Source organism: Myotis daubentonii, chromosome 15, assembly GCF_963259705.1.
Source record: "Myotis daubentonii chromosome 15, mMyoDau2.1, whole genome shotgun sequence".
Taxonomy (NCBI): Eukaryota; Metazoa; Chordata; class Mammalia; order Chiroptera; family Vespertilionidae; genus Myotis; species Myotis daubentonii.
Window position 1 is genome coordinate 53,125,527 of NC_081854.1, and position 21,092 is coordinate 53,146,618.

The following is a 21,092-nucleotide window of genomic DNA, read 5'->3' on the forward strand; positions in this document are numbered from 1 at the left end:
AAGAATAACATGAGCCCTAACCGGTTTGGCTCAGTGAATAGAGTGTCGGCCTGTGGACTGAAAGGTCCCAGGTTTGATTCTGGCCAAGGGCATGTACCTTGGTTGCGGGCACATCCCCAGTGGGAGGTGTGCAGAAGGCAGCTGATCGATGTTTCTCTCTCACCAATGTTTCTAACTCTCTATCCCTCTCCTTCCCTCTCTGTGAAAAATCAATAAAATATATTTAAAAAAAAAAAAAAGAATAACATGAGAGTATGTCAATAAAATAACAGGCCAGACGGCTTCAAACAGTTTGCAGTAAAGGAGATCATGAGACAGGTGATCTTCTCATTCGTTTTATTATTTACAGCAACTGTAGCACGAAGCAGCATGGACAGTACATAAACAAGCATGGCTGTGCTCCAATACACCTTGAACAGGCGGCCGCTGGCTTTGGCTCACAGCCTGCCACCCTTGATGAACACCTTTATGTGTCATACATATTCTTTTTCACGTGTGAAAAAATTTAATTTAAAAATATTAAACAGAAGCAAAATTCTATCAAATCTGTTCCCTAAAATAAAAACTCCAACAAAGTGTATTTAAACTAATGAATTCAGCACCAAACAATTCAATCTTAAACCTACAATCTAATTTTAACTAAAATCTGTAAGACAGTTTTCTTTCAAAATTTCAGGTAAGAAAAAATTCCTTACTCAGTTCTCTCCTCTACCCTCATCCTGTACTAAAATATTCACAGCACAATTTATGTCTCTGGCAAGAAGATGGAAAAATACAGTCAACAGCCCTTTGGTTTCTTTTTAAGCACCTGCCCGATCTTGTACCCATTCTTTCAATATTCTAACTTCCTCCTCCCTAAAATAATGAATTTAAGGTAGAAAGAGATGAGGAAGAATGGAAATTTACAAGAAAGAGAGCATGACTGATAATTGTTACCAAGAAAACATTTTCCGTTTTTGCTCTTAATAGGCTGTAAAGCTGAGGCAATTAAATTATAACTATAGCAACTCAGCTGGCATGATGATCCTCTGGCTCCAGCAGCATCCTTTCACACCAGCACAGAGCCTGCACACTCAAGACCGGGGGAACTACAGGCAATGGGGAGCAGCAGTAAGGAGCCTAGTTAGCCGAAATGTCTAACGGTTGGCTGGGGTGCGGGGGAACAGAGCCGGGGAGCAGTTGGTTGCAGGTAGCTGCAAGGTTGGATAGTTCAAAATCCCTGCCGGGGCTCCTCTGACTTACTTGACCAATACCAACATTTATTACGTACCCCAAACAATGTACTCATCTATAATAATAAAAACGTAACATGCAAATCGACCCAACAGCCGAACAGCGGAACAACTGTCCCGAAGTCCTTCCGGACAACCTTGTGGACAAAGCCAGGGCTGCGAAGGCCCACTCTTGCACGAATTTCGTGCACAGGGCCTCTGGCGTTAACAAAAGCACTTAGGTCTTTCTCAAGTTCAATTCAGAAATTGCCAATTTCCCACATCTCCCACACAGAACAAGTAACAGCACCCCTCCCCTTTACATGTGCTCTGGAGTCAGCCTGTCTGGGTTTGAACCCTGGCTCATCACTCACCAGTTGTGTGATCTGAGAATTACTTGCCCTCTCTGAGCCTCAGCTGCTCAATGTAATAAGGGGACAGCAGCCCTAATATTCATTGTGAGGATAAGCAAATCTTAAGTAGTCAGTAAATCACACTTCTTTTTTTCTTTTTTTTTTAAATGTTTTTACTGATTTCAGAGGAGAGGGAGAGAGATATAGAAATATCAATGAGGAGAGAGAATCATTGATTCACTCCCTCCTGCACATCCCACACCAGGGATGGAGCCTGCTACCCAGGCATGTGCCCTGACTGGGAAGCAAACCATGACCTCCTGGTTCAGAGTGGATGCTCAACCACTGAGCCATGCTGACCGGACTAAATCATAGTTCTTATGGAAAGCACCAACATTTTTTTCTGCCTCCCAAAATTATAAGCTCCTTGAAGACAAGGACCATGTCTAACTGATGGTAGGAGCCCCAGAGAAGTCCCAGGCCCGGCACAGTGAAGACCCCAAACACACGGCTGTGGAATCAACAGCCCGATCAATGCTGTGCAGCAGCAGCAGCCACTGGCCGGCCATCAGTCAGCACTCTTCTGCAGCTGCACTCTCTGGCGCTCACCCTCTTTCCTGGGTAATCCACTGGCAGACACTGCATTGCCAGGTCCCTTAGAGGCAGCCCACGGGGTCACTGACAATAAGCAGACAGAATCACTCCTCGCTGGATGGCTTCTCGCCACTGACTGCATCAACTTCTTCCAATGCCCTTAAAAACATTGCTCATCTCTGAGTGCTCACTGGCACAGGCAGAAACACTCACCTGTGTGGCCCACACTGACTAATATACTGCAGGAGCCATTATGACCCAACAGTCAGCGAACCCAGGCAGGAACTGCTGTGACTGGTTTCTGCATGACAAAACTCTTTGCCCCTTCCCATCCTGATCATCTTTGCTTGTGATATGGGCTCACAGCTTGGTCAGAAAGACTGGCTGGAAAACCCGGGCAAGGAGACAAAGCAAGGCTACTGACCTGTTTACACACTCGCTCTGAGTTCCCAAGAAACTGGCTTGTGTGTCATTTACAAACTGAATCCAAATTCAGGACAGGAGAGAAGAAATGGATCCTGCCCCCAGCCACCCAGCAGCAACGCTGCTTCCCCACCAGTACTCACGCCTTGACATCTGCTGTCTCCTGGGACGTGCGTGTGAGGGTCCGGGAACGCAGGCGCTCGCCCGCCTGCTGGATCTCCTGCAGGTTCCGTTCCACGTGGGGAAGCTCTGAGATGCCCTCGGTCTCGGCAGCAAGCTGCTCAGCTTGCTGAAGGAGCTCGCCAAACCCCTCGGTATCCATTGGCGCTGCAGATCCTAGAGGGAGAGAAGAAAGGGAGCTCAATCGAGGAAAAGATAGTCTTTAAACACTATCTGAATCTGTTACAAGCTTAATAAAACACTAGGACGTTGTTTTTTTTAAAATATGGAACACTTTACAAATTTGCGTGCCATCCTTGTGCATGGGGCCACGCTAATCTTCTCTGTATTGTTCCAATTTTAGTATATAAGCTGCCGAAGCGAGCACAACACCAGGCCTTTTTGTAAACAGACAAGTGGATTTGTTCCTGAACATACCCTAAGAACAGGCCTGACAGAGAAAATGAGTCAGACTGTGAAGAAATAGATCATTTCTAGCCCTAGCCAGCGTGGCTCAGTGGATAGAGCATCTGACTGCAGATGGAAGGGTCCTGGGTTTGATTCCTGTCAAGGGCACATGCCTGGGTTGCAGGCTCAGTCCCCAGTAGGGGGGTGTGCAGGAGGCAGCTGATCAATGATTCTCTCTCATCACTGATGTTTCAATCTCTCTCTTCCTCTTCCTTCCTCTCTGAAATCATTAAATATACTTTTTAAAAAACAAATAGATAATTTTTGTGTATATTGTCAGGCCCAAGATTGACTTCTGCCATCAGAACAAATGCAAAGATACTAAGCCACAGACCAGGATTCCTGCCTCCTTCCACGGACTCAAAGAACCACCACCCTCCACCTCCTATTTCGCCACCTGTCTAAGTAAAACAACACTACCCACAGTACTAGGCAACTTATAAGGCCCTTATCTCATGACTAGAGGCCTGGTGCACGACATTTGTGCACTGTGGCGGGGAGCAGGCCTAACCCGGCAGTCGGACATCCCCCGAGGGGTCCTTAGTGCTGCTGCGGAGTCGGGAGAGGCTCCCACCACCACTGCTGCAGTCGCCAGCCGTCAGCCGGCTTCTGGCTGAGCGGTGCTCCCCCTGTGGGAGTGCATTGACCACCAGGGGGCAGCTCTTGCATTGAGTGTCTGCCTCATGGTGGTCAGTGCGCTTCATAGTGACTGGTCATTCCGCCCTTCAGTCGATTTGCATATTAGGGTTTTATTATATAGGATAGGATTCTCAGCAACTCTGTGAGAGTCCTGAGCAAACAGAAGAAGCAACTCCAGCCCACAGAGCTCAGCTCCATGCCCACAATACTCTCCACTACAAAGGGGCTGAACCAAGACCAGAAGATAGGTCTTCTGACTAATTTCACGTTATTTTCACATAACTGCTCCTCCACTAACATAATAACATAATAGACAGTCTCTTCAAATTCATGTCCAAGTCTCCACTCTCATGTTCTTTAGCTTACAAGGTTACTGAGAGCAGAGATCCATGTTCGTTTGTTATGATATTCAGATGTTAGGCTTAATTGTTAATATACCTACTACTTTTAGAAATATGATTGCTACTAATAATTACAATATAAATAGCAGCTGGCTTCTAGACCATGAATGTTAACAAGACCACCTGTTTCTCCACCAAATGACCAAAAAAAGCCCTATGAACAGTGTTAAAAATTTAACAGATATTATATAGTTATGAATTATATATATCCTGTACTATCCTTATATAAGGATCTTAACCAAAACGATGTTAAGTCCTACGACTATTTAAATAAACAGAAGATAAACAGTATCACCATCATTAGGGGGGGAAAAAATTTATGTTGCTAAAAGGTTAACAAAGTAATTTATTTAAAAAATAACAAAATTCCTTAAACAGTAGCTCTTGTTGATTATACTTTTCTACTTTGTTTTAAACCCACTTTTGAAATCCCACTGGTCTAGAATTGTGGTTACAGTACTAATGTAATATATATCTCAGCTTTGAAGGACCGGTTAATGTTAAAAGGGCATAGCACCATCATAAATCTACAGCAGGAGAACAAGAACTTTTTAAAGTGAGCATTAAGCAACATTAACTTTAAAGGCAAGGGCACAAGGTTAAAACAAAAGTAGCTCAGCTGGAGTAATCATGAAAACGCTTTGAAATTCTTTATGAAGTACTAAACTGAGTTCAATCTTTAGACAAAAAGTCATATACACAATAACTCTTCACTTAAAGTTTCCAGAAAATCATTGTCTTCACCCAAGAGAATCAGGCGATCTCTACATCTGGGAAAATGGGGATGGCAGACAAAGGAAGTTTTTCTCAAGGACCGAAAAAGAAGAATATTTTTAAACCGCAGCTCCTGCCTAATGGAGAAATGTTTTACCTCAGAAACCCTTAAGGTCAATGACATTCTACTACCTACCAGAAACATGGCTGATCACCAGAAAGAGGAAAGAAAAGTAATTTGCTGCCTCTTCCCCATACATTTTTCTCACTCTAAGATAAACACAATTTGTCCATCAGAGCCAAAGCAAAGGAAATACTGTTTTTCTTTCATAAGGAAATTTCTGGAACTCTCTGAATAAAGAAATAAAACTTTTCTATGTTTAAAAGAAGAAGAAGAACCCAGCCGGTATGGCTGAATGGTTGAGTGCTGACCCATGTACCAAGAGGTCACCAGTTCCATTCCCAGTCAGGGCACAAGCCTAGGTTGTGGGCTTGATCCCTAGAATCGGGCATGCAGGAGGCAGCCAACGGAAGTTTCTCATCTATCTCTCTATCACTCTCCCTTCCTCTCTCTCTGAAAAAAAAGGGGGGGTGGGGGGAGGAAAAGGAATAACATTTTACATTCCTGTAGGAGAAATTCAGACAAAGGAAATGCTCAATTTCTCAAATGACCTACCCATATAAAGATTTAGAGTGATGATACCCAGCAGGGCGTGGCTCAGCAGTTAAGTGTCGACCTAGGAACCAAGAGGTTCGATTCCCAGTCAGGGTATATGCCCAGGTTGCAGGCTCAATCACCAGTGGGGGCGTACAAGAGGCAGCCAATCAGTGATTCTCTCTTATCATTGATGTTTCTATCTCTCTCTCCCTCTCCCTTCCTCTCTGAAATCGATAATATATATATATATATATTTTTTAAGGTTTAGAGTGAAGGATTTAAGTATAAATAATTAAGACAAACAAAAATCATGATTCACTTTCATGTGGTCCAATAAAAGACCTTTTAAATTTATTTAAAGAATTATGTTGACCATGGTAAAAACAAAGCCTGAATCTCTAAACAACACCCTAAATTTTATAAGCCCCAAACTGAGCTCTAACCTTGTCTACAAAACTTGGTCCTTGCCTTCTCAGCGTGGAGACACCATGACTCAGTTGCTTCAGCCAAAAGCTTTGAAAGCTTGCATGACTCATACCTCCCATCCAATAGGTCAACGAAGCCTTTCAAATCTACCTTCAAAACATCCAGAATCGACCTCTTCCCACCACTTTCACCCATCTGAGTCACTATCACCCCTTCCCTGATCTCCCGCATCAGCCCTCACCGCCTACAGTCTATTCTCAACCCAGCAATCAGGGATCCTTTTAAAGTCCGATCACATCCCTCCTCTGCTTAAATCTCTTGTACAGAGGGAAGCCCTGTAGAAGCAGCCCACCTCTCCTTACCTCCCAGACTCACTCCATGCCTGTCCCCCCTTCCTTTCCTGGGCTCCCGCCACTCTGAGGCCTCTTTGCTGGTACCCCAGTGGTCAGGCCCATTCCTACCCTAAAGTCTTTGTACTCCGTTTTCTCTACTTGGATCACTCCTCTCCCAGATATACACCAGACGATTCCCTGTCTCGCTGTTTCAGCTAAACTGTCACCTTGCCTTAGATGACAACCTAGAACAAAATAGTTAAGAGTGCAATCTGCAACCCCCACCAGCACTCCCCCATCTCTCTTACTGTCTGTCACCCCTGCTAAATGTAAGTTGCACAAGGACAGGGACTTGTCTGATTTGTTCACTGATGTTCCCCGGGTCTCAGAACAGTGCCTGGCACATAGTAGACAATCATTTTCTGTTGAATGAACAGGAGGAGTTTTATTCTTCCGTCCGTGGGGTCTGTTCTCCAAGGCTTCCTGCACTCCCCTGCCAAATCGGCACCCACTGACAAGCAAAGAGCAGAGCAAACACATTCCCTTCCGACTACCAACTGATACTTAACATTTCTGAGGCTGCAGAGCATAAGGCAGTGACAGTATAAATGGCATCAGTTCAGATCACACTTGGTCCAGACTAGTGCTTTTCCCAGACAAAAAAAGCCAGTGATATTTTAGAAGAAATAACCCAGTTTTCAGGTGAACGGAATCCCAAACCAAAAGAATAAATATACATGTAGGAAGAAATTTGCGATAGAACTTCAGAGTAGAAAATAAACTTGTTCCATGTCTCTGAGAAGAGATATGTATATAACATCATATTTAAGAAATACTGGCTCTATCTTGCATTGTATATAAAGCAACCAGTAGAAATTAATTTACAAAAAAATTATTGCCAGCCAGCATGGCTCAGTGGTTGAGCATCGATCTATGGACCCAGAAGGGGCACATGCCCGGGTTGCGGGCTTGATCCCCAGTGTGGGGCGGGCAGGAGGCAGCTGATCAGTGATTCACTCTCATCATTGATGTTCCTATCACTCCCTCTCCCTTCCTCTCTGAAATCAATAAAATTATATCTTTTTAAAAAATTATTAAAGTTTCCAAATCTATACTCTGATATACTCATCATTCCATTTCATTAAGATGTTTTTAATTTGTGGTTAATTTAATCAATTTAAGGACAGTTTTTAGTACCTCTGCAAAATACATATCAAATCAGACATAAAATATAGGAGTTAACCAACCAAATATCAATTTTAACCCAAGATACTGGAAACTGATCATGAAATTAACCTCCCTCGCTTTGTCCAACAGAAAGAACTAAAATGATGGGGTGGGAGAGGGATGAAGTCCAAGCTTCGTGTTGTAAAAATCTGGCCAGGACACATGCAGAGACTGGACGCCAGCTGCACCCTTGGGGAGCTAGGGAGGAGGAGGCCAGGAAGGAGCCAGAGAAGTCTCAGAAGTGGGTTGTGGACAGTCAACGGAGCAAACCTGGGGCTGGATGGGAAAAGGCCAGTGGGGACGACTCACCGCACTGAGTCCTTTCTGTCTGCAGTGACTCAGCCTGATTGGGAGGGGGCTTTGGAAACACTGACAGGTGCATCACAGGGTCCCAGGGCCCCACGCAACAAACTGCTCTCTGGTGCCCCTGGGCAGAAGTCCTACTGAGCCTCCAGACCTCCTCAACCACCGAGCAACGGAAAGCCTTAGAAGGAAGGCAATTTACCACTGCTGTCAGAAGGCAGGACTGTTTACCCTTGCAGGGGGATAACAGAAGGGAGGCTTTGAGGGGGTGGGATGGGGGGGCGTAATTTTCGGGGGGGGGGTAATCTGGGAGCTGCTTAATAGTGCGTTTGTTCAATTAGAAAATCCATTGAGCTTCACTCAAAGGGGAAGGTGATCAGGATGGGGCTGGTCACCAGAAAGACCAAGTGATTGGAGAGCTGACACTTTCAGCCCCACCCACCAACCTCTGAGAAGCAGAACCGGGGCTGCATAGTAATCTCTATGAAAACTCTTGAACAGCCCAGCCTGCATGGCTCAGTGGTTGAGCATCAACCTATGAACCAGGAGGTAACAGTTTGATTCCCAGTTGGGGGCACAGGCCTGGGTTGTGGGCTCAATCCCCAGCAAGGGGCGTGCAGGAGGCAGCTGATCAATAATTCTCTCTCATCATTGATGTTTCTACATCTCTCTCCCTCTCCCTTCCTCTCTGAAAACAATAAAAAAATATATATTTAACCTGCGGGGTGGGAGTGGCCGGGGGAGTGATCAATCGGGGAAAAAGGAGACATATGTAATACTTTAAACAATAAAAAAAAATGCACAGATATATACATTATACACACACACACACACACACACACATATACTGGTGTCCCGGTGCACGGATTCGTGCACATTGAAAGGAAATTAATTAGAAGAAATATTTTAATATCGCTATTCACATCTTGCTAATGAAAAGAAAATAGGATTCTACCAAGTCTCCTATCTACCTACTCCAGGATTTCTGTGAGGATCAAATGAGATGAGGGACAGGAAAATGCTTCACAAACATTTGGTTAAACTATAAAATGTTTGCACCTGGCTATAAAGCAAGTCTGGTTCCTTGGCTGAAGAAACTCCAAGGATGCTAGTCGCTAGGGAGTGGAAGCTGGGCGTTGCTATGTGACGTCATTACCCGGCGCCCACAGCCACCGTTTTCCGGGCTGAGCTGGGCTGTGGGCCACATTTTGCACCATGGGGTCTTGGCAGCATTGGCTGCAATTTGGTAGCGTATCACTCCAGGGTGGTGGCAGGGCCTGTGTACCACTTGGGGGAAGCCGAGTGTTGGTTGTTGGCACCAGATCAGTGGTGCTGTTTATTTTTAAATGGCCAGTGCCCATGATGGCAGCTCTTGCATTGAGCGTCTGCCCCCTGGTGGTCAGTGCGCATCATAGCCACTGGTCGGACAGGCAGACACTTAGCCTTTTATATTGAGAAGATATTTAAGAAAACAAACTCTTGAACAATGAGATTGATGAGTTCTGGGTGGTAAGTGCTTCCACAGGCTGGAAGGGTGGGGCACCTGTTTCATAGGACAGAAGCTCCGGTGCTCAAGACCCTTCCAGATCCCACCTTCTGTACCTCTTTGACTGGCTGTTCATCTATATCAGTGGTTCTCAACCTATGGGTCGTGACCCCTTTGGGGGTTGAACGACCCTTTCACAGGGGTCGCCTAAGACCATCGGAAAACACATATATAATTACATATTGTTTTTGTGATTAATCACTATGCTTTAATTATGTTCAATTTGTAACCATGAAAATACATCCTGCATATCAGATATTTACATTACGATTCATAACAGTAGCAATATTACAGTTATGAAGTAGCAACGAAAATAATTTTATGGTTGGGGGTCACCACAACATGAGGAACTGTATTAAAGGGTCGCAGCATTAGGAAGGTTGAGAACCACTGATCTATATCCTTTATAATAAACTGTACATGTAAGTAAATGTTTCTCTGAGTTCTGTATCCTGCTCTAGCAAGTCAGTGGCACCTCTGACCTTCAGCCAGTCTGTCAGAGAACCACAGGTAACAATGTGCTTCTTGCGATTGGCTTCTGAAGGACGGCAAGCGGGGGCAGGGGTGGGGGGTACAGTCTTGTGAAACTGAACCCTTAACCCTTGGGATCGGATGCTATCTCCAATTAGTTAAGTGTCAGAATTGAGTTAAATTGTAGAATAACCAGCTAGTGTCCAGAGAATCTGAGTGTAGCTTGATGTGTGGCAAACCCACACATCTGGTGTCAGAAGTGAAGCAGTGTTGCAGTCGGTGGTGTGAGCGTAGGAAGACTATTTTCCCCTCACAAGTACAGCAGACACTTAACTATTCACAATGCTCAGCCCTTCTAGACCATCTAAGTCAGTATTCTCAAAGAGTGGCCCCTCTAGGATTTTGCAGCTGATCCAACTCTTAACCTGGGTCCGCACTCACCTGGCCCTGCAGCCATCTCCACTGCTCAGGCCCTGACTTAAGAGTATTCATGCTTGTTGTATTACATTGTGTACACATCTGTTTTCTGGCATTATTAGCTCATTGGTCTATTGTCTTTTAAAGCACCAGCCACAAGTAGACTATGTCTTCATTTGTCCAAAGCTTTGTGGATTCGCAAGCCAGGGAAGTACTGAGTGCTTTTAAAGACTGCTACGTCACCCCAGAAACGGCTGTTACTCACTTATCCTGGCTTAAGCCTATATGCCCCAAAATTAGCACCTTAGGATCTCAGAGCTGGCAGAAAACAAAGGAAAATACGAAAGAGCCCCAGAGCCACCCATCCTAGACCTGTCTACCAAACTCTCTTTCCCAGTCTCTGAGACTGGTATCCGAGGACAAGGGCCGGCAGACGTTTTCTGTAAAGGGCCAACAGTGACTATGTTAGGCTTTGTGGGCCAGTCTTGCTGCTACTCAGTTCTGCTTGACAGTGGATGATATGTAAACAAATAAGGGTGGCTGTGCTCCAATAAAACTTTAATCATGGCCCCTCCAATTTGAATTTCATATAATATTCATGGCTCACGAAATAAGCTTTGAATTTTTTTCAATGATTTTTAAAGATGTAAAAATTCTTCTTAGCTTGTTTGGCCCCCAGCTCGTAGTTTGGCAACCCCCAGTTTGTTGAGGGCATCTGAGCTAGACCTGGCAAGTAAATCCTGGTTCGGTGCTTATAACTACGTGCCCTGGCCAATCCACCACCACGGCCTCTGCAGTGGAAACACAGAAAATGGAGTAAGTGACGCAGTAGACCTGTTGTCATTCCTCTTCTCTCTGGAAGCCGTTTATCTGAAGAGTATATTTGGAAGAAGAAATCTGTTTTATAAAAGATGAAATCTGTCTGGGATAATGTGTTCTTTGGACCTAACACACAGAGTGCTAGAGGGAACTCACTGCCCTTTTCAAGTACAACACAACCTATTAAACCATGCGAATTTTTCCTTATCACCCACAATCCAAACAGCCCAGTTATCCAATAAATAAAAGGACCGAGAAAGAGATGAAAGGACAAAGACAAGGCCATCTGTCTTCCCTTCAGTGTTAAAGGAATCTCTCCTGATTCATCCATTTGCTTGAAATGATGACACCGACTACTTCCCCTGCGGAATTTTAATATATTCAAACAACACTTGTTACCTCTCACTACGGAAGGCTAATTTTACCACAGACCCAAATATTCTCCCTTCAACTACAAAGATCCTGCAATCTAACAAATGCAGTTAGCACTGCTATATTCTGGACTAGAGGCCCAGGGCACGGATTCATGCGCCGGTGGGGGCCCTCAGCCTGGCCTGCGGGAATTGGGCCGAAACCTGCTTTCCAACATCCCCCGAGGGGTTACAGATTGCGTGAGGGCGGTTCTCAGGTGACACACCCCGAAATCGGGCTCCCTCCTCTCTGGTTCCCAGTGCATCACCGTAGCTCGGCAGCTCCTGCGCTGAGCGTCTGCCCCCTGGTGGTCATTGCACGTCATAGCTATCAGTCGGACGGTCGCTTAGGCTTTTATATACCAGTATATAGATGCCATCTGAGGGGGGAATTTTGTATACATCAGAGGAAATAACTCATGCTATTTATTTATTCCTTTTTTCTTCAAAATGTACAACTAACAATGCTACTCCCTTTTTCAACTATTTTTAAAAGTTTTAATATAACAACAAAATTAATTTTTGTTTAAATCTTAAAACAGAATGGGTAAACAGAAGAAGACTGAATTTTGAACCCACAAACCTGGTTCAAATTTACACTGTTCACTTACTAGCGAAACACTTCTCATCTATAAAAAGATAATAATTCCTAACTACTTCAAGAGGTTGGTGATACACAGAAAGTATTCTATAAACTCTACTGATTTGTCTCGTTGTAAAAATGCTAGCTTTTTTCCAAAGCTGCCAATTTGGCAACATTTTGTCATCCTATATAATAAAAGGGTAATATGCAAATTGACCCTAACAGCAGAACGACTGGAAATGACTGGTCACTATGACACACACTGACCACCAGGGGGCAGATGCTCAATGCAGGAGCTTCCCCCTGGTGGTCAGTGCGCTCCCACAGGAGGAGCTCTGCTCAGCCACAAGCCAGGCTGATGGCTGCCAGCACAGCGGTGATGGCGGGAGCCTCTCCCACCTCCTCAGCAGCACTAAGGATGTCCAACTGCAGCTTAGGCCTGCTCCCCAGTGAAATGGACATCCTCCAAGGGCTCCTGGGCTGCCAGAGGGATGTCTGACTGCCAGCTTAGGCCCAATCCCCCTGGGGAGCAGGCCTAAGCCAGCAGGTGGACATCCGCCGAGGGGTCCCAGACTGCGAGAGGGCACAGGCTGGGCTGAGGGACGTCCCCCCCCCCCCCCCGAGTGCACAAATTTTTGTGCACCAGGCCTCCAGTTTCATTATAAACATCTCTGTTTCAAAAGTAAATATGTGATACTAAAGTATAACTTATTTAATCATAACTCATATCATTCAATAAGAACTTCTGAAAGGCAGTTAAAATTTTTTAATATACGTTATGCTCCCTATTAAAAAATATGGTTATTATTATAAGTCCAAATTTCCACAATGAAGGTGTGATTCAAAAGGAATTTAGCATTTAATTTAAAGTTAAAATCTTGCCCTCAAACCTTCTTATTAATTAAACTATAATAAGAGCAGTGTTCAGCATTCAACACCAAAGATTAATGAGTAAAGTCTCACTTGAGATTTCAAAGACTGGTTCTGCGTTCCTCTCTGCTTCTGAATATATAAACTATGGGGTTAGATGACAATATCATTCCACTTTTTACTGTATCTGTCTGCTGTCAATTATACCAACAACCAAAAAAAAAAAAAATTACATCATAACAGATACTATTGTTCCAGAGGCTTCTAGGAAGAGAATGAGGATTCTTTTATAATAGTTGGATAATTCTTCATAGTCTTGTAAGACTAAAAGAAAGTCAGCCCTAACCATTATTCAGAAGGCAGACTTCTGGAGCAAACAAAGGAACCGAAAGAAACGACCCTAGACAGATGGGAGACTGAAAACAGGGTGATTCGGTCCTAGCACTGGCCTGGATGACCCCGGGTCTGCAGTAAGGGCTGTGCAGCACCAGCTTTCCTGATACATGAAATACCACTTGCATTATTTCACCTTCAATGAGCAAAGAGACGCAGCCTGGCATCGCAGAGAAACAGCCAGGATCCACCGAGCTTACTACTTCCTGATAAACTCTCAGCTCCCAGGAGCAGCCAGGCTTGGGAGCGAAGAACAAGGGACGCCAGCCTGGCTTTACCCCACATCAGCCCTTTACTTTGGGACTGGCCCTTCCCCCTCTCCGGACCCCGGTTCCACCACCAGCGAAGATGAGGTTGGCGCAGATGGTTCCTAAGGGCCTGCCCTCCATGAAGAATTCGCCAATGCGGGCTACGGTAACTCAGTCTTTAAACCCAACGTGTCTTCAGAAGGAGCAGCCCCGCTCCAGGGGATGGAGACCGTCTGTGCACCCAACCTCAAGAGTGACAGCAACCCCCAACCCCCCCCCCCCCGCCCCCGCCTCCCAACGGGCCGCCGCATCAGCCTCCAAAAGGTCTCTGCATCTGGCTTTTCTCGCTAAACCTACGAGTCTCAACTGGGGGCAGGTCTGTCCTTCAGGGGTCACTGGCAACATCTAGAGACATAACTGCGGGAGAAGGGCCTTGTGCTCCTGACGTCTAGAGGGTGGAGATCAGAGGGACACCCCACAAAGCGCAGCTCCGCCTCCACCACGAAGACTTGCCCAGCCCCAAACAACGGCGCTGAGTCTGAGAAGCCCGCGGTCGGCCCCGTAATTTTGAAGAAAGAGAGACCCCCATCAACTTAGGTTTCGCCTTTGCAGAGGGTGGGGTGCTGTGCGCCCAGAGAACGCTCGGGGAGCCACCTCCCTGGATGGGGAGCAGCATGCCCCTGGGTGCGATGGAGGAGACAGGCCAAGGGTCGGGAGAGGCTCACAGGGTCGTCACCTTCGCCCAAAACCCCCTTCCTTCCGAGGGCGATGCCTCCCCGCAGGGAGCACCCCGAGGGGCGAGCGCGCTGCGGCGGGGACCGGGCGGTGGGCTGGCGGCGCTGGGTGGGGGCGTGGCTACGGGGGGGGGGGAGCGAGGAGCCCGGAAGGATGGGGGGACGGGAGGACAGGGGGACACGGCTCCGCACACAGACAGAGGGGAGACAGAAGGTCCTCCCGGGACGCAGCCGGACGCTCGCCAGGCGCTGTCTCGCCGGAGTCGGTCAGACATGCCCGGCTCCATGAGGCGAGTGGGAAGTGTGGGCAGCATGGCTCCGGGCGTGGGGACCCAGCTCCGCCCCGCCCCGCCTCGGGGTCCCCGGTTCAAGGCCAGAAAATAATAATAATAATAATACACCCAGGCCCGCAGGACGCGCGCGGGAGACAGGCTCACCTGGCTCGGCAGCCGCCTCCGCCGCTCAGGTCCCGGCCACGGAACGCGGCCGCCGCTTCTCGCGCCGCTCGCCCGCGCTTCCTGATTGGCCCAGGCCGGCGCTCCCAGAAGCCCCCGCGCGCTGCGCCGCCAAATGAACTTTATAGAGACCCCCGGAAGCGGACAAGGACAGGGCGGGGCCGGGGGCGGGGCCTTCCGCTGAGCTGTCACTCCCCGCTCGCCCCCCCCCCCCCCCCCCCCCCCCGCGTCAGCCCTTGCCTCTTCCCACGCGGTTACTGAAGGCTCAGTCCAGAGAAAGCGATTCCACAATTGCCAATGCGGATTTCTTTTCTTTTTTTCTTTTTTTTTAAATATATTTTTATTGATTTCAGAGAGGAAGGGAGAGAGGAGAGAGAGATAGAAACATCAATGATGAAAGAGAATCATTGATCAGCTGCCTTCTGCACGCCCCATACTGGGGATCGAGCTGGCAACCCAGGGCATGTGCCCTTGACCGAATGGAACCTGGGGCCCTTCAGCCCACAGGGTGACGCTCTAGCCACTGAGCCAAACCAGCCAGGGCTAATGCGAATTTCTTACCCTTGACTGAGCGCCATCCTAGTGACAGGCACTAATCTAGACGCTGTGGGCGCAGTGGCGACTGCGACAGAAAAGATCCCTGCCCTAAGAGAGATGGCAGGCTAGTGGGGGAAACAAAATGTGATCAATAGCTGCTAGTGTGTTAGGAGGGCTATGTGGTCAGGGAAGGCGCCTGGGGAGGTGACGTCTGAGCTGAAACATGGCTGATAGGAGAGAATCAGCCGTGTAAAATCGTGGCTGCAGAACATTCCAAGCAGAGGGTTTCTCATGGACCAACACCAACTTCTCACTTTTGCAATTTTTCGCATCCCTGACTCTACTGAGCTCCCACCACCACTGATCACCCCCTCCCTAATCTCTCGTTCTCTTTTTGAAATGTTCAGTCGGCTCTGTAGAAATTGAAGTGGAGTTTAGTTCCTCCTGGACCTTTTCCCCTATTGCAATAGTCTATTTTGCTGACTAAAATAAGCCCTTACTGCTTTAACTAGTGTCGGACTTTGTTTTTCTTAACACTTCAGCATATGGTGGGTTCTCTATAAATGATTGGTGTTGATTGACAATATGCATGAGCATGGCTTTTGTCCTAAAGCTATTAAATATTTATTTAGATCCTGCTGTAGTCAGACAATATCCACAAATATAATAGCATCTTACATCTGAATAGGGTTTTATGCTTTATTGTTGCTTTTTTCCTTTATGTAAAGAAGAATTTTAATGAGAGACAAATACTCATAAAACATTGCCAAAGGAAAAATCAGAGCATTTACCTTTCAAAGCAGAATCTTTCCTTATCGTAAATCCAGCACTTCCACTCCTAGATACGGGCCCAAAAGAAACTCTTACACATGTGCACCAGGAGATGTGAGCAAGAATTTTCTTTCAAAAATTAAGATTGTTTTATACATTTAAAAAAATATTTTAGCAGCGCAGTTCACAACAGCAGAACAATAAACAAGCCAAATGTCCATTAACAAAAGAAAGAATAGCCCTAGCTGGTTTGGCTCAGTGGACAGAGCGTGGGCCTGCAGAACAAAGGATCCGGGTTCAATTCCGGTCAAGGGCATGTACCTCAGTTGCAGGCTCCTCCCCAGCCTGGGCTCTGGTCAGGGCCCATGCAGGAGACAACCAATCGATTTGTTTCTTTCACATTGATATTTCTCTCTGTCTTTACCTCTCTCTTCCACTTTCTCTAAAAATCAATAGAAAAATATCTTCCAGTGAGGATTAAAAAAAAGAATGAATAAATTGTGGGTATTACCTCAATGAAATATTACACAGTATTAAATAATAAGTGAACCAATAGCCATAAAAACAACATGGATGAATCTTGGAAACAATGTTAAATGGAAAAAGCAAGTACCAGAAGACTATATGGTATAGTATGAACTCAAAATTTCTAATTAAGTTAAAAAGCAAGTAAAACCAAACAATATATTCTTTCTGCATGGAATGATAAATAGGGTATTTAAGATTGTAATTATCTCTAGGGATAGAAAGGGATCGGAGGACCACCTGGGAAGAATTAAAGTATTGAATATGTTCTAGTTCTTGAGTTGGGTAGCTGGTTCATAGGTAGTTGATTACATTATTATTCATTATTACATATAAATCCTTTTATATGTATAATATAATATTTTTATTTTTCTGATTTGAGAGAGATTTGTTGTTCTAATCATTTATGTATTTACTGGTTGATTATTGTATGTGTGCTGACCAGAGATCAAACCGACATCCCTGGCATATCTAGACCATGCTGTAGCCAACTGAGCTACCTGGCCAGGGCTATAAAATAACATTTTTAGGTAATAAAGAAAAAATGCTCAAGAAGAGGAAAAAGAAGAACAATATAACTACAATTTCAACAATTTTAAAAATATACGTTAGAGCCCTGATCTCGTGGTTCAGTTGGTTGGGCGTCAGCCCGCCTACTGAAGGGTCTCGGGTTCGATCCCTGGCCCCAATTGAGGCACATGCAGGGGGCGAGAGGGGGACCAATTGATATTCTCATATCAATGTTTCTCTCTCTCTCTCTCTTCCCTCCTTCCCTCTCTTCCACTCTCTCTGGAAAAGCAATGGAAAAAATATCCTCAGGTGACAAATATGAAAAAAAAAAGGACTTATAAAAAGTGACTCACATCTAATATTACACTTGAACCTCACGTTAGCCAGGCGTAGGCAGGGCAGGGCTGATTATCATTGTGTATCCTGTGGGGAAACTAAAGGTAAGGAGGGTTCAATGACTTACCCAAGGTGACACAGGAAAGTGGTGGCAGCCCAGGGCCTGCAAGCACATTTTCTGAAACCAAGACGAGTGTTCTCTAGCCCAGAGATGAACTTAAAAGTCTTCGTGAACCGTCATAACTGTCCAGGGAAACAGACTAGACAGTTAACTTTCTGAATTGGGCCTGGAATGAAACCCATGTTCTCATTATTCGGCCGCAGTTAACTATCAGACGACATTGTGAAGACGGTAGGATTTCTTAAACATCTGGTTGTTCTATTTGTTATTAAACATACTGACTAGCGAGTGGGGAGAAAAACACCCACCCTACACATCTCTCCATTGCTGATGTTTGAAAACATCTACCCACTTTGTTTATGTCAAATTGCGCAATTTGTCACTGATGCTGAGCCTGCCAGAAGAAAAGTGAATTTGATTGACAAGGCCCCAGGGTTTCTCTCTCTTCCTTTTCAATGTTCCAGATGTTTAAAAAAAAAAAATTGGAAGGCTCATCTGCGGATGAAAAGTGTACCGAAGGAACTCGAGGGGGTTGGGTGGGTGTAGACTATGTAGAAAGTTCTGTAGAAACTGCCTTCAAGAGCCCCATGATTGATTGGTTCACGTTAGCCTCTGTTTCCAGTCACAGCCTTTCAGTGGAGCCATCTGTTTTGAGGCCCATCTGCCAGGGCCTCTGCTGTGGTTGATTATTAAATGTATTTGCAGCTGGGGAGTCAGGAGGGGTGGGGGGAAATACAAACCCATCCTTAAATGACAAAAGTGTCCCCAAGAGTGAAGGAAGAAATCAGAAACGGACTTTTCATTATTCCCACTCTTAGAAATCAGAGGACATAACCCTTCTCTGAAAACACAGGGGGAAATGATCAGCAAACAAATGTGGCCAGGAACAGTGGACACGGGTGGCTTCGGGGCTTTCCACCACTCACCCCCCCTTTTGTGGTGACTGTACCCAAGAACACCCCCGTTTACGTTGGGGGGGTACCTCTTTCACATTGTGGATACTCCTGTAGGGAGAATAATAATCTACCATGAAGTGTTGTTCTAAGGGTTAAATTAGTTAATACATGGTTAAGGTCTTAGAGCAGAATCCTGCACCTAGTAGGCACTCACGGGGGGGTTAACTGTGTTTATTTCTGGAAAGCCTGTTGCCACAACACTCTAGAATTGAGTAGAGGCTTCTCTGACCCTCCAGGACAAAGCTGACCGTCGCCCCCCCCCCACCCCCCCATCCCCACCCCCAGGCATCACAGGGCATTGCAATAGTCTGTAACTTTGACCAGACTCGAAGCCCTGAGGGCAGCAGCCTGGGGTGTTCAGCTTTATGTCCACCAGGGGGCGCTCAGTCAGTGTTCGTTGAAAAGATACTGCTTGACCCAAAGGCCAGAATGGGAGGCTCCCGCCCCCAAATTATCAACTATGCTGGAAGGCAGAGCCTGAAGTTCTGAAATAGAATTGGCACCCCCAGCTTTGGGTCCAAACTGGGTTAACGGTGGCGTGGCATAGCGGAGCTGGGCCAGCTCCTATATATGGCCCTGTCTTGGTGCTGTGTGGTTCTGTAATATTACTGGACACGGGAAGCATTTCCTGAAACTATAGTGTGTGCAGACCTTACCTTGCCTGGGTTTATCTCACCAGCCAGCAACATTTAGGGAGGACCCATTGCAATCTAGTTTTGCAAAGAGGGGTCTTTGCTCCCAGTGCTTCTGTGGGAGCACTGCCAACTCTGGCGTCTTCTTCACTGAGCACCTACTATGTGGGCCCTGGGTACTATTCTGGGCACTGGGATTGGCTCCCAGGGACATGCCCAGTAAGTAGCAGAGACAGGGCTTGCCCCCAGGCCTTTGGATGCCACATCTGATACTGACCCAGAACCATCAATGATTCAATTCTCGTTTTTATTAAAGCCATCGCAGCAACCACAGTTCATTTCTCGGCACTTATTCTCCAATGTGGTTGTTCTGAAACCCAGGGCAATTACTCTATAGCGGCCCTTCACTGCTCTCCTCTCTTCCTTGACTGAATGAATCCTAAGGTAACAAGCGGAGGAAATGTATAGGTCAGATCTCATCTGAGCCTATGAAACCAAGATGTGAGATTATGATATTACTTCCTGGGCTAAGTAAAAGTGATTGCCATAATTTTTTTACATTTTTTTTACCATAATTACAAAACATCCTTTATAGTAACTACATAATGGCTAGTCAATGGTCCCCTTCAAATACTGTCCTATTTCCAAAGAGAGAGATCTTTAATTTGCACGTTTGCCTTGTCTCACTTATTTCTTAGGTATATACCCTGCCATTGACTGACTGCAGTAAGCAAGAATTTTTTCATTTGAAAGCCCTCACGCAATGCACATTCTGTTAGGGGAGACAGGGGGCTAGATAACAGCTCAGGAAGGAAATGAACCTGGGAAGGGGGCAGGGGTGAGTCTCCAAAGTGGAGGGGACGGAGGGAAGACTTGGAGGTGAGGAAGGGAGCCACTGGTGGCACCCAAGGCACAGGAAACAGAAGGTGCAAAGGGCCTGAGGCAGAACATTCCTGAGGGCCCTGAGGGACAGGGTCAGGCAAGCGTAGCTGGTGGGGGGGTGGGGCATGATGTTGGGCCTTATGAACCCATGTAAGGACTCTCGCTTTTACTCCAAGAGATATGATGAGCCACTGGAGGGTTTGAGTCAGAGGAGTGGCATGTTCTATCAGGGTACAGCTGGGTGCTGTGCAGGGAATAGTCCAAAGTCCTGGCTGCGCTCATTTGAATTCTCTCAAAGCTTCTTGAACAGTCATCATTATTGCTATGAAATATTATACATATTAATAACAGGTACAGAACTTGGCTTCTGTCCAAAACTGAGCTCTGAATAACTATCCTATCTGGAATCAGATGGGCAGGAGGTAGCACAAGCCTGGAAACTGAGTCTTGGGGATATTCACCATCCTCAAGGTCAGCCAGAACACCGAGTCACCATAGCAACAGCTCTGACACCCCATGACACTGAGATTCCCAGACCTCCTTGCTGTGAACAGTCTCAAGGGTGGGGGTTGGGGTGGGGCAGCCTTAGGCCTATGGCATCACTTTGTCTCTTTCGAATGCCAGATAAATTTGGAAAACACTGTTTTAATACAATATACCATCATTTTATGGCACCCTAAATGTGTGTAATTATCCCCAAGTCTATGCAAATTTTTCAAAAATATGTTATCAAAATAAATTCAAATGCATTTGATGATAAATCATAAACACAGCCCAAACAGGACCTGTAGTCATAGAAAAGACAGAAAAGGTGGGAGCGAAGTTGGTGCACTAAAAATTCAAACTAAGGCCCTAGTAAAATTGGCAGAACATTGTGCATGCCAGCTCATGCTAACTCCAAACTACTTTCCCAGGGCCTCTCTGTATGGCTCTCAGGCTGTCCTAGCTGTGAGCTTAGAACTGCTTTC

At 46.0% G+C, this 21,092-nt stretch overlaps 1 protein-coding gene and 1 non-coding gene across 4 annotated transcripts in view; both read right to left on the reverse strand.

Annotated features, from left to right (window-relative positions):
- Positions 1 to 14,970, reverse strand: part of NUP93 (nucleoporin 93) — an 86,345-nt gene extending 71,375 nt beyond the window's left edge. Inside the window, exons 1-2 of one of the 3 annotated variants that reach the window (XM_059667981.1) lie at positions 14,837 to 14,970; positions 2,725 to 2,917 (exon numbers count right to left, since the gene is read on the reverse strand). In XM_059667981.1, coding sequence (XP_059523964.1) covers positions 2,725 to 2,903 — 179 coding nt within the window. In that variant the 5' untranslated portion in view covers positions 2,904 to 2,917; positions 14,837 to 14,970. Of the gene's footprint in view, positions 1 to 2,724; positions 2,918 to 14,828 lie in introns of all 3 variants that reach the window. The other 2 variants (XM_059667982.1, XM_059667980.1) reach the window with 2 other exon arrangements.
- On the reverse strand, positions 3,021 to 3,128 carry LOC132217748 (U6 spliceosomal RNA). The gene has a single exon (XR_009449006.1). It is a non-coding gene; the product is annotated as a U6 spliceosomal RNA (small nuclear RNA).
- Positions 14,971 to 21,092: the final 6,122 nt, after the last annotated feature.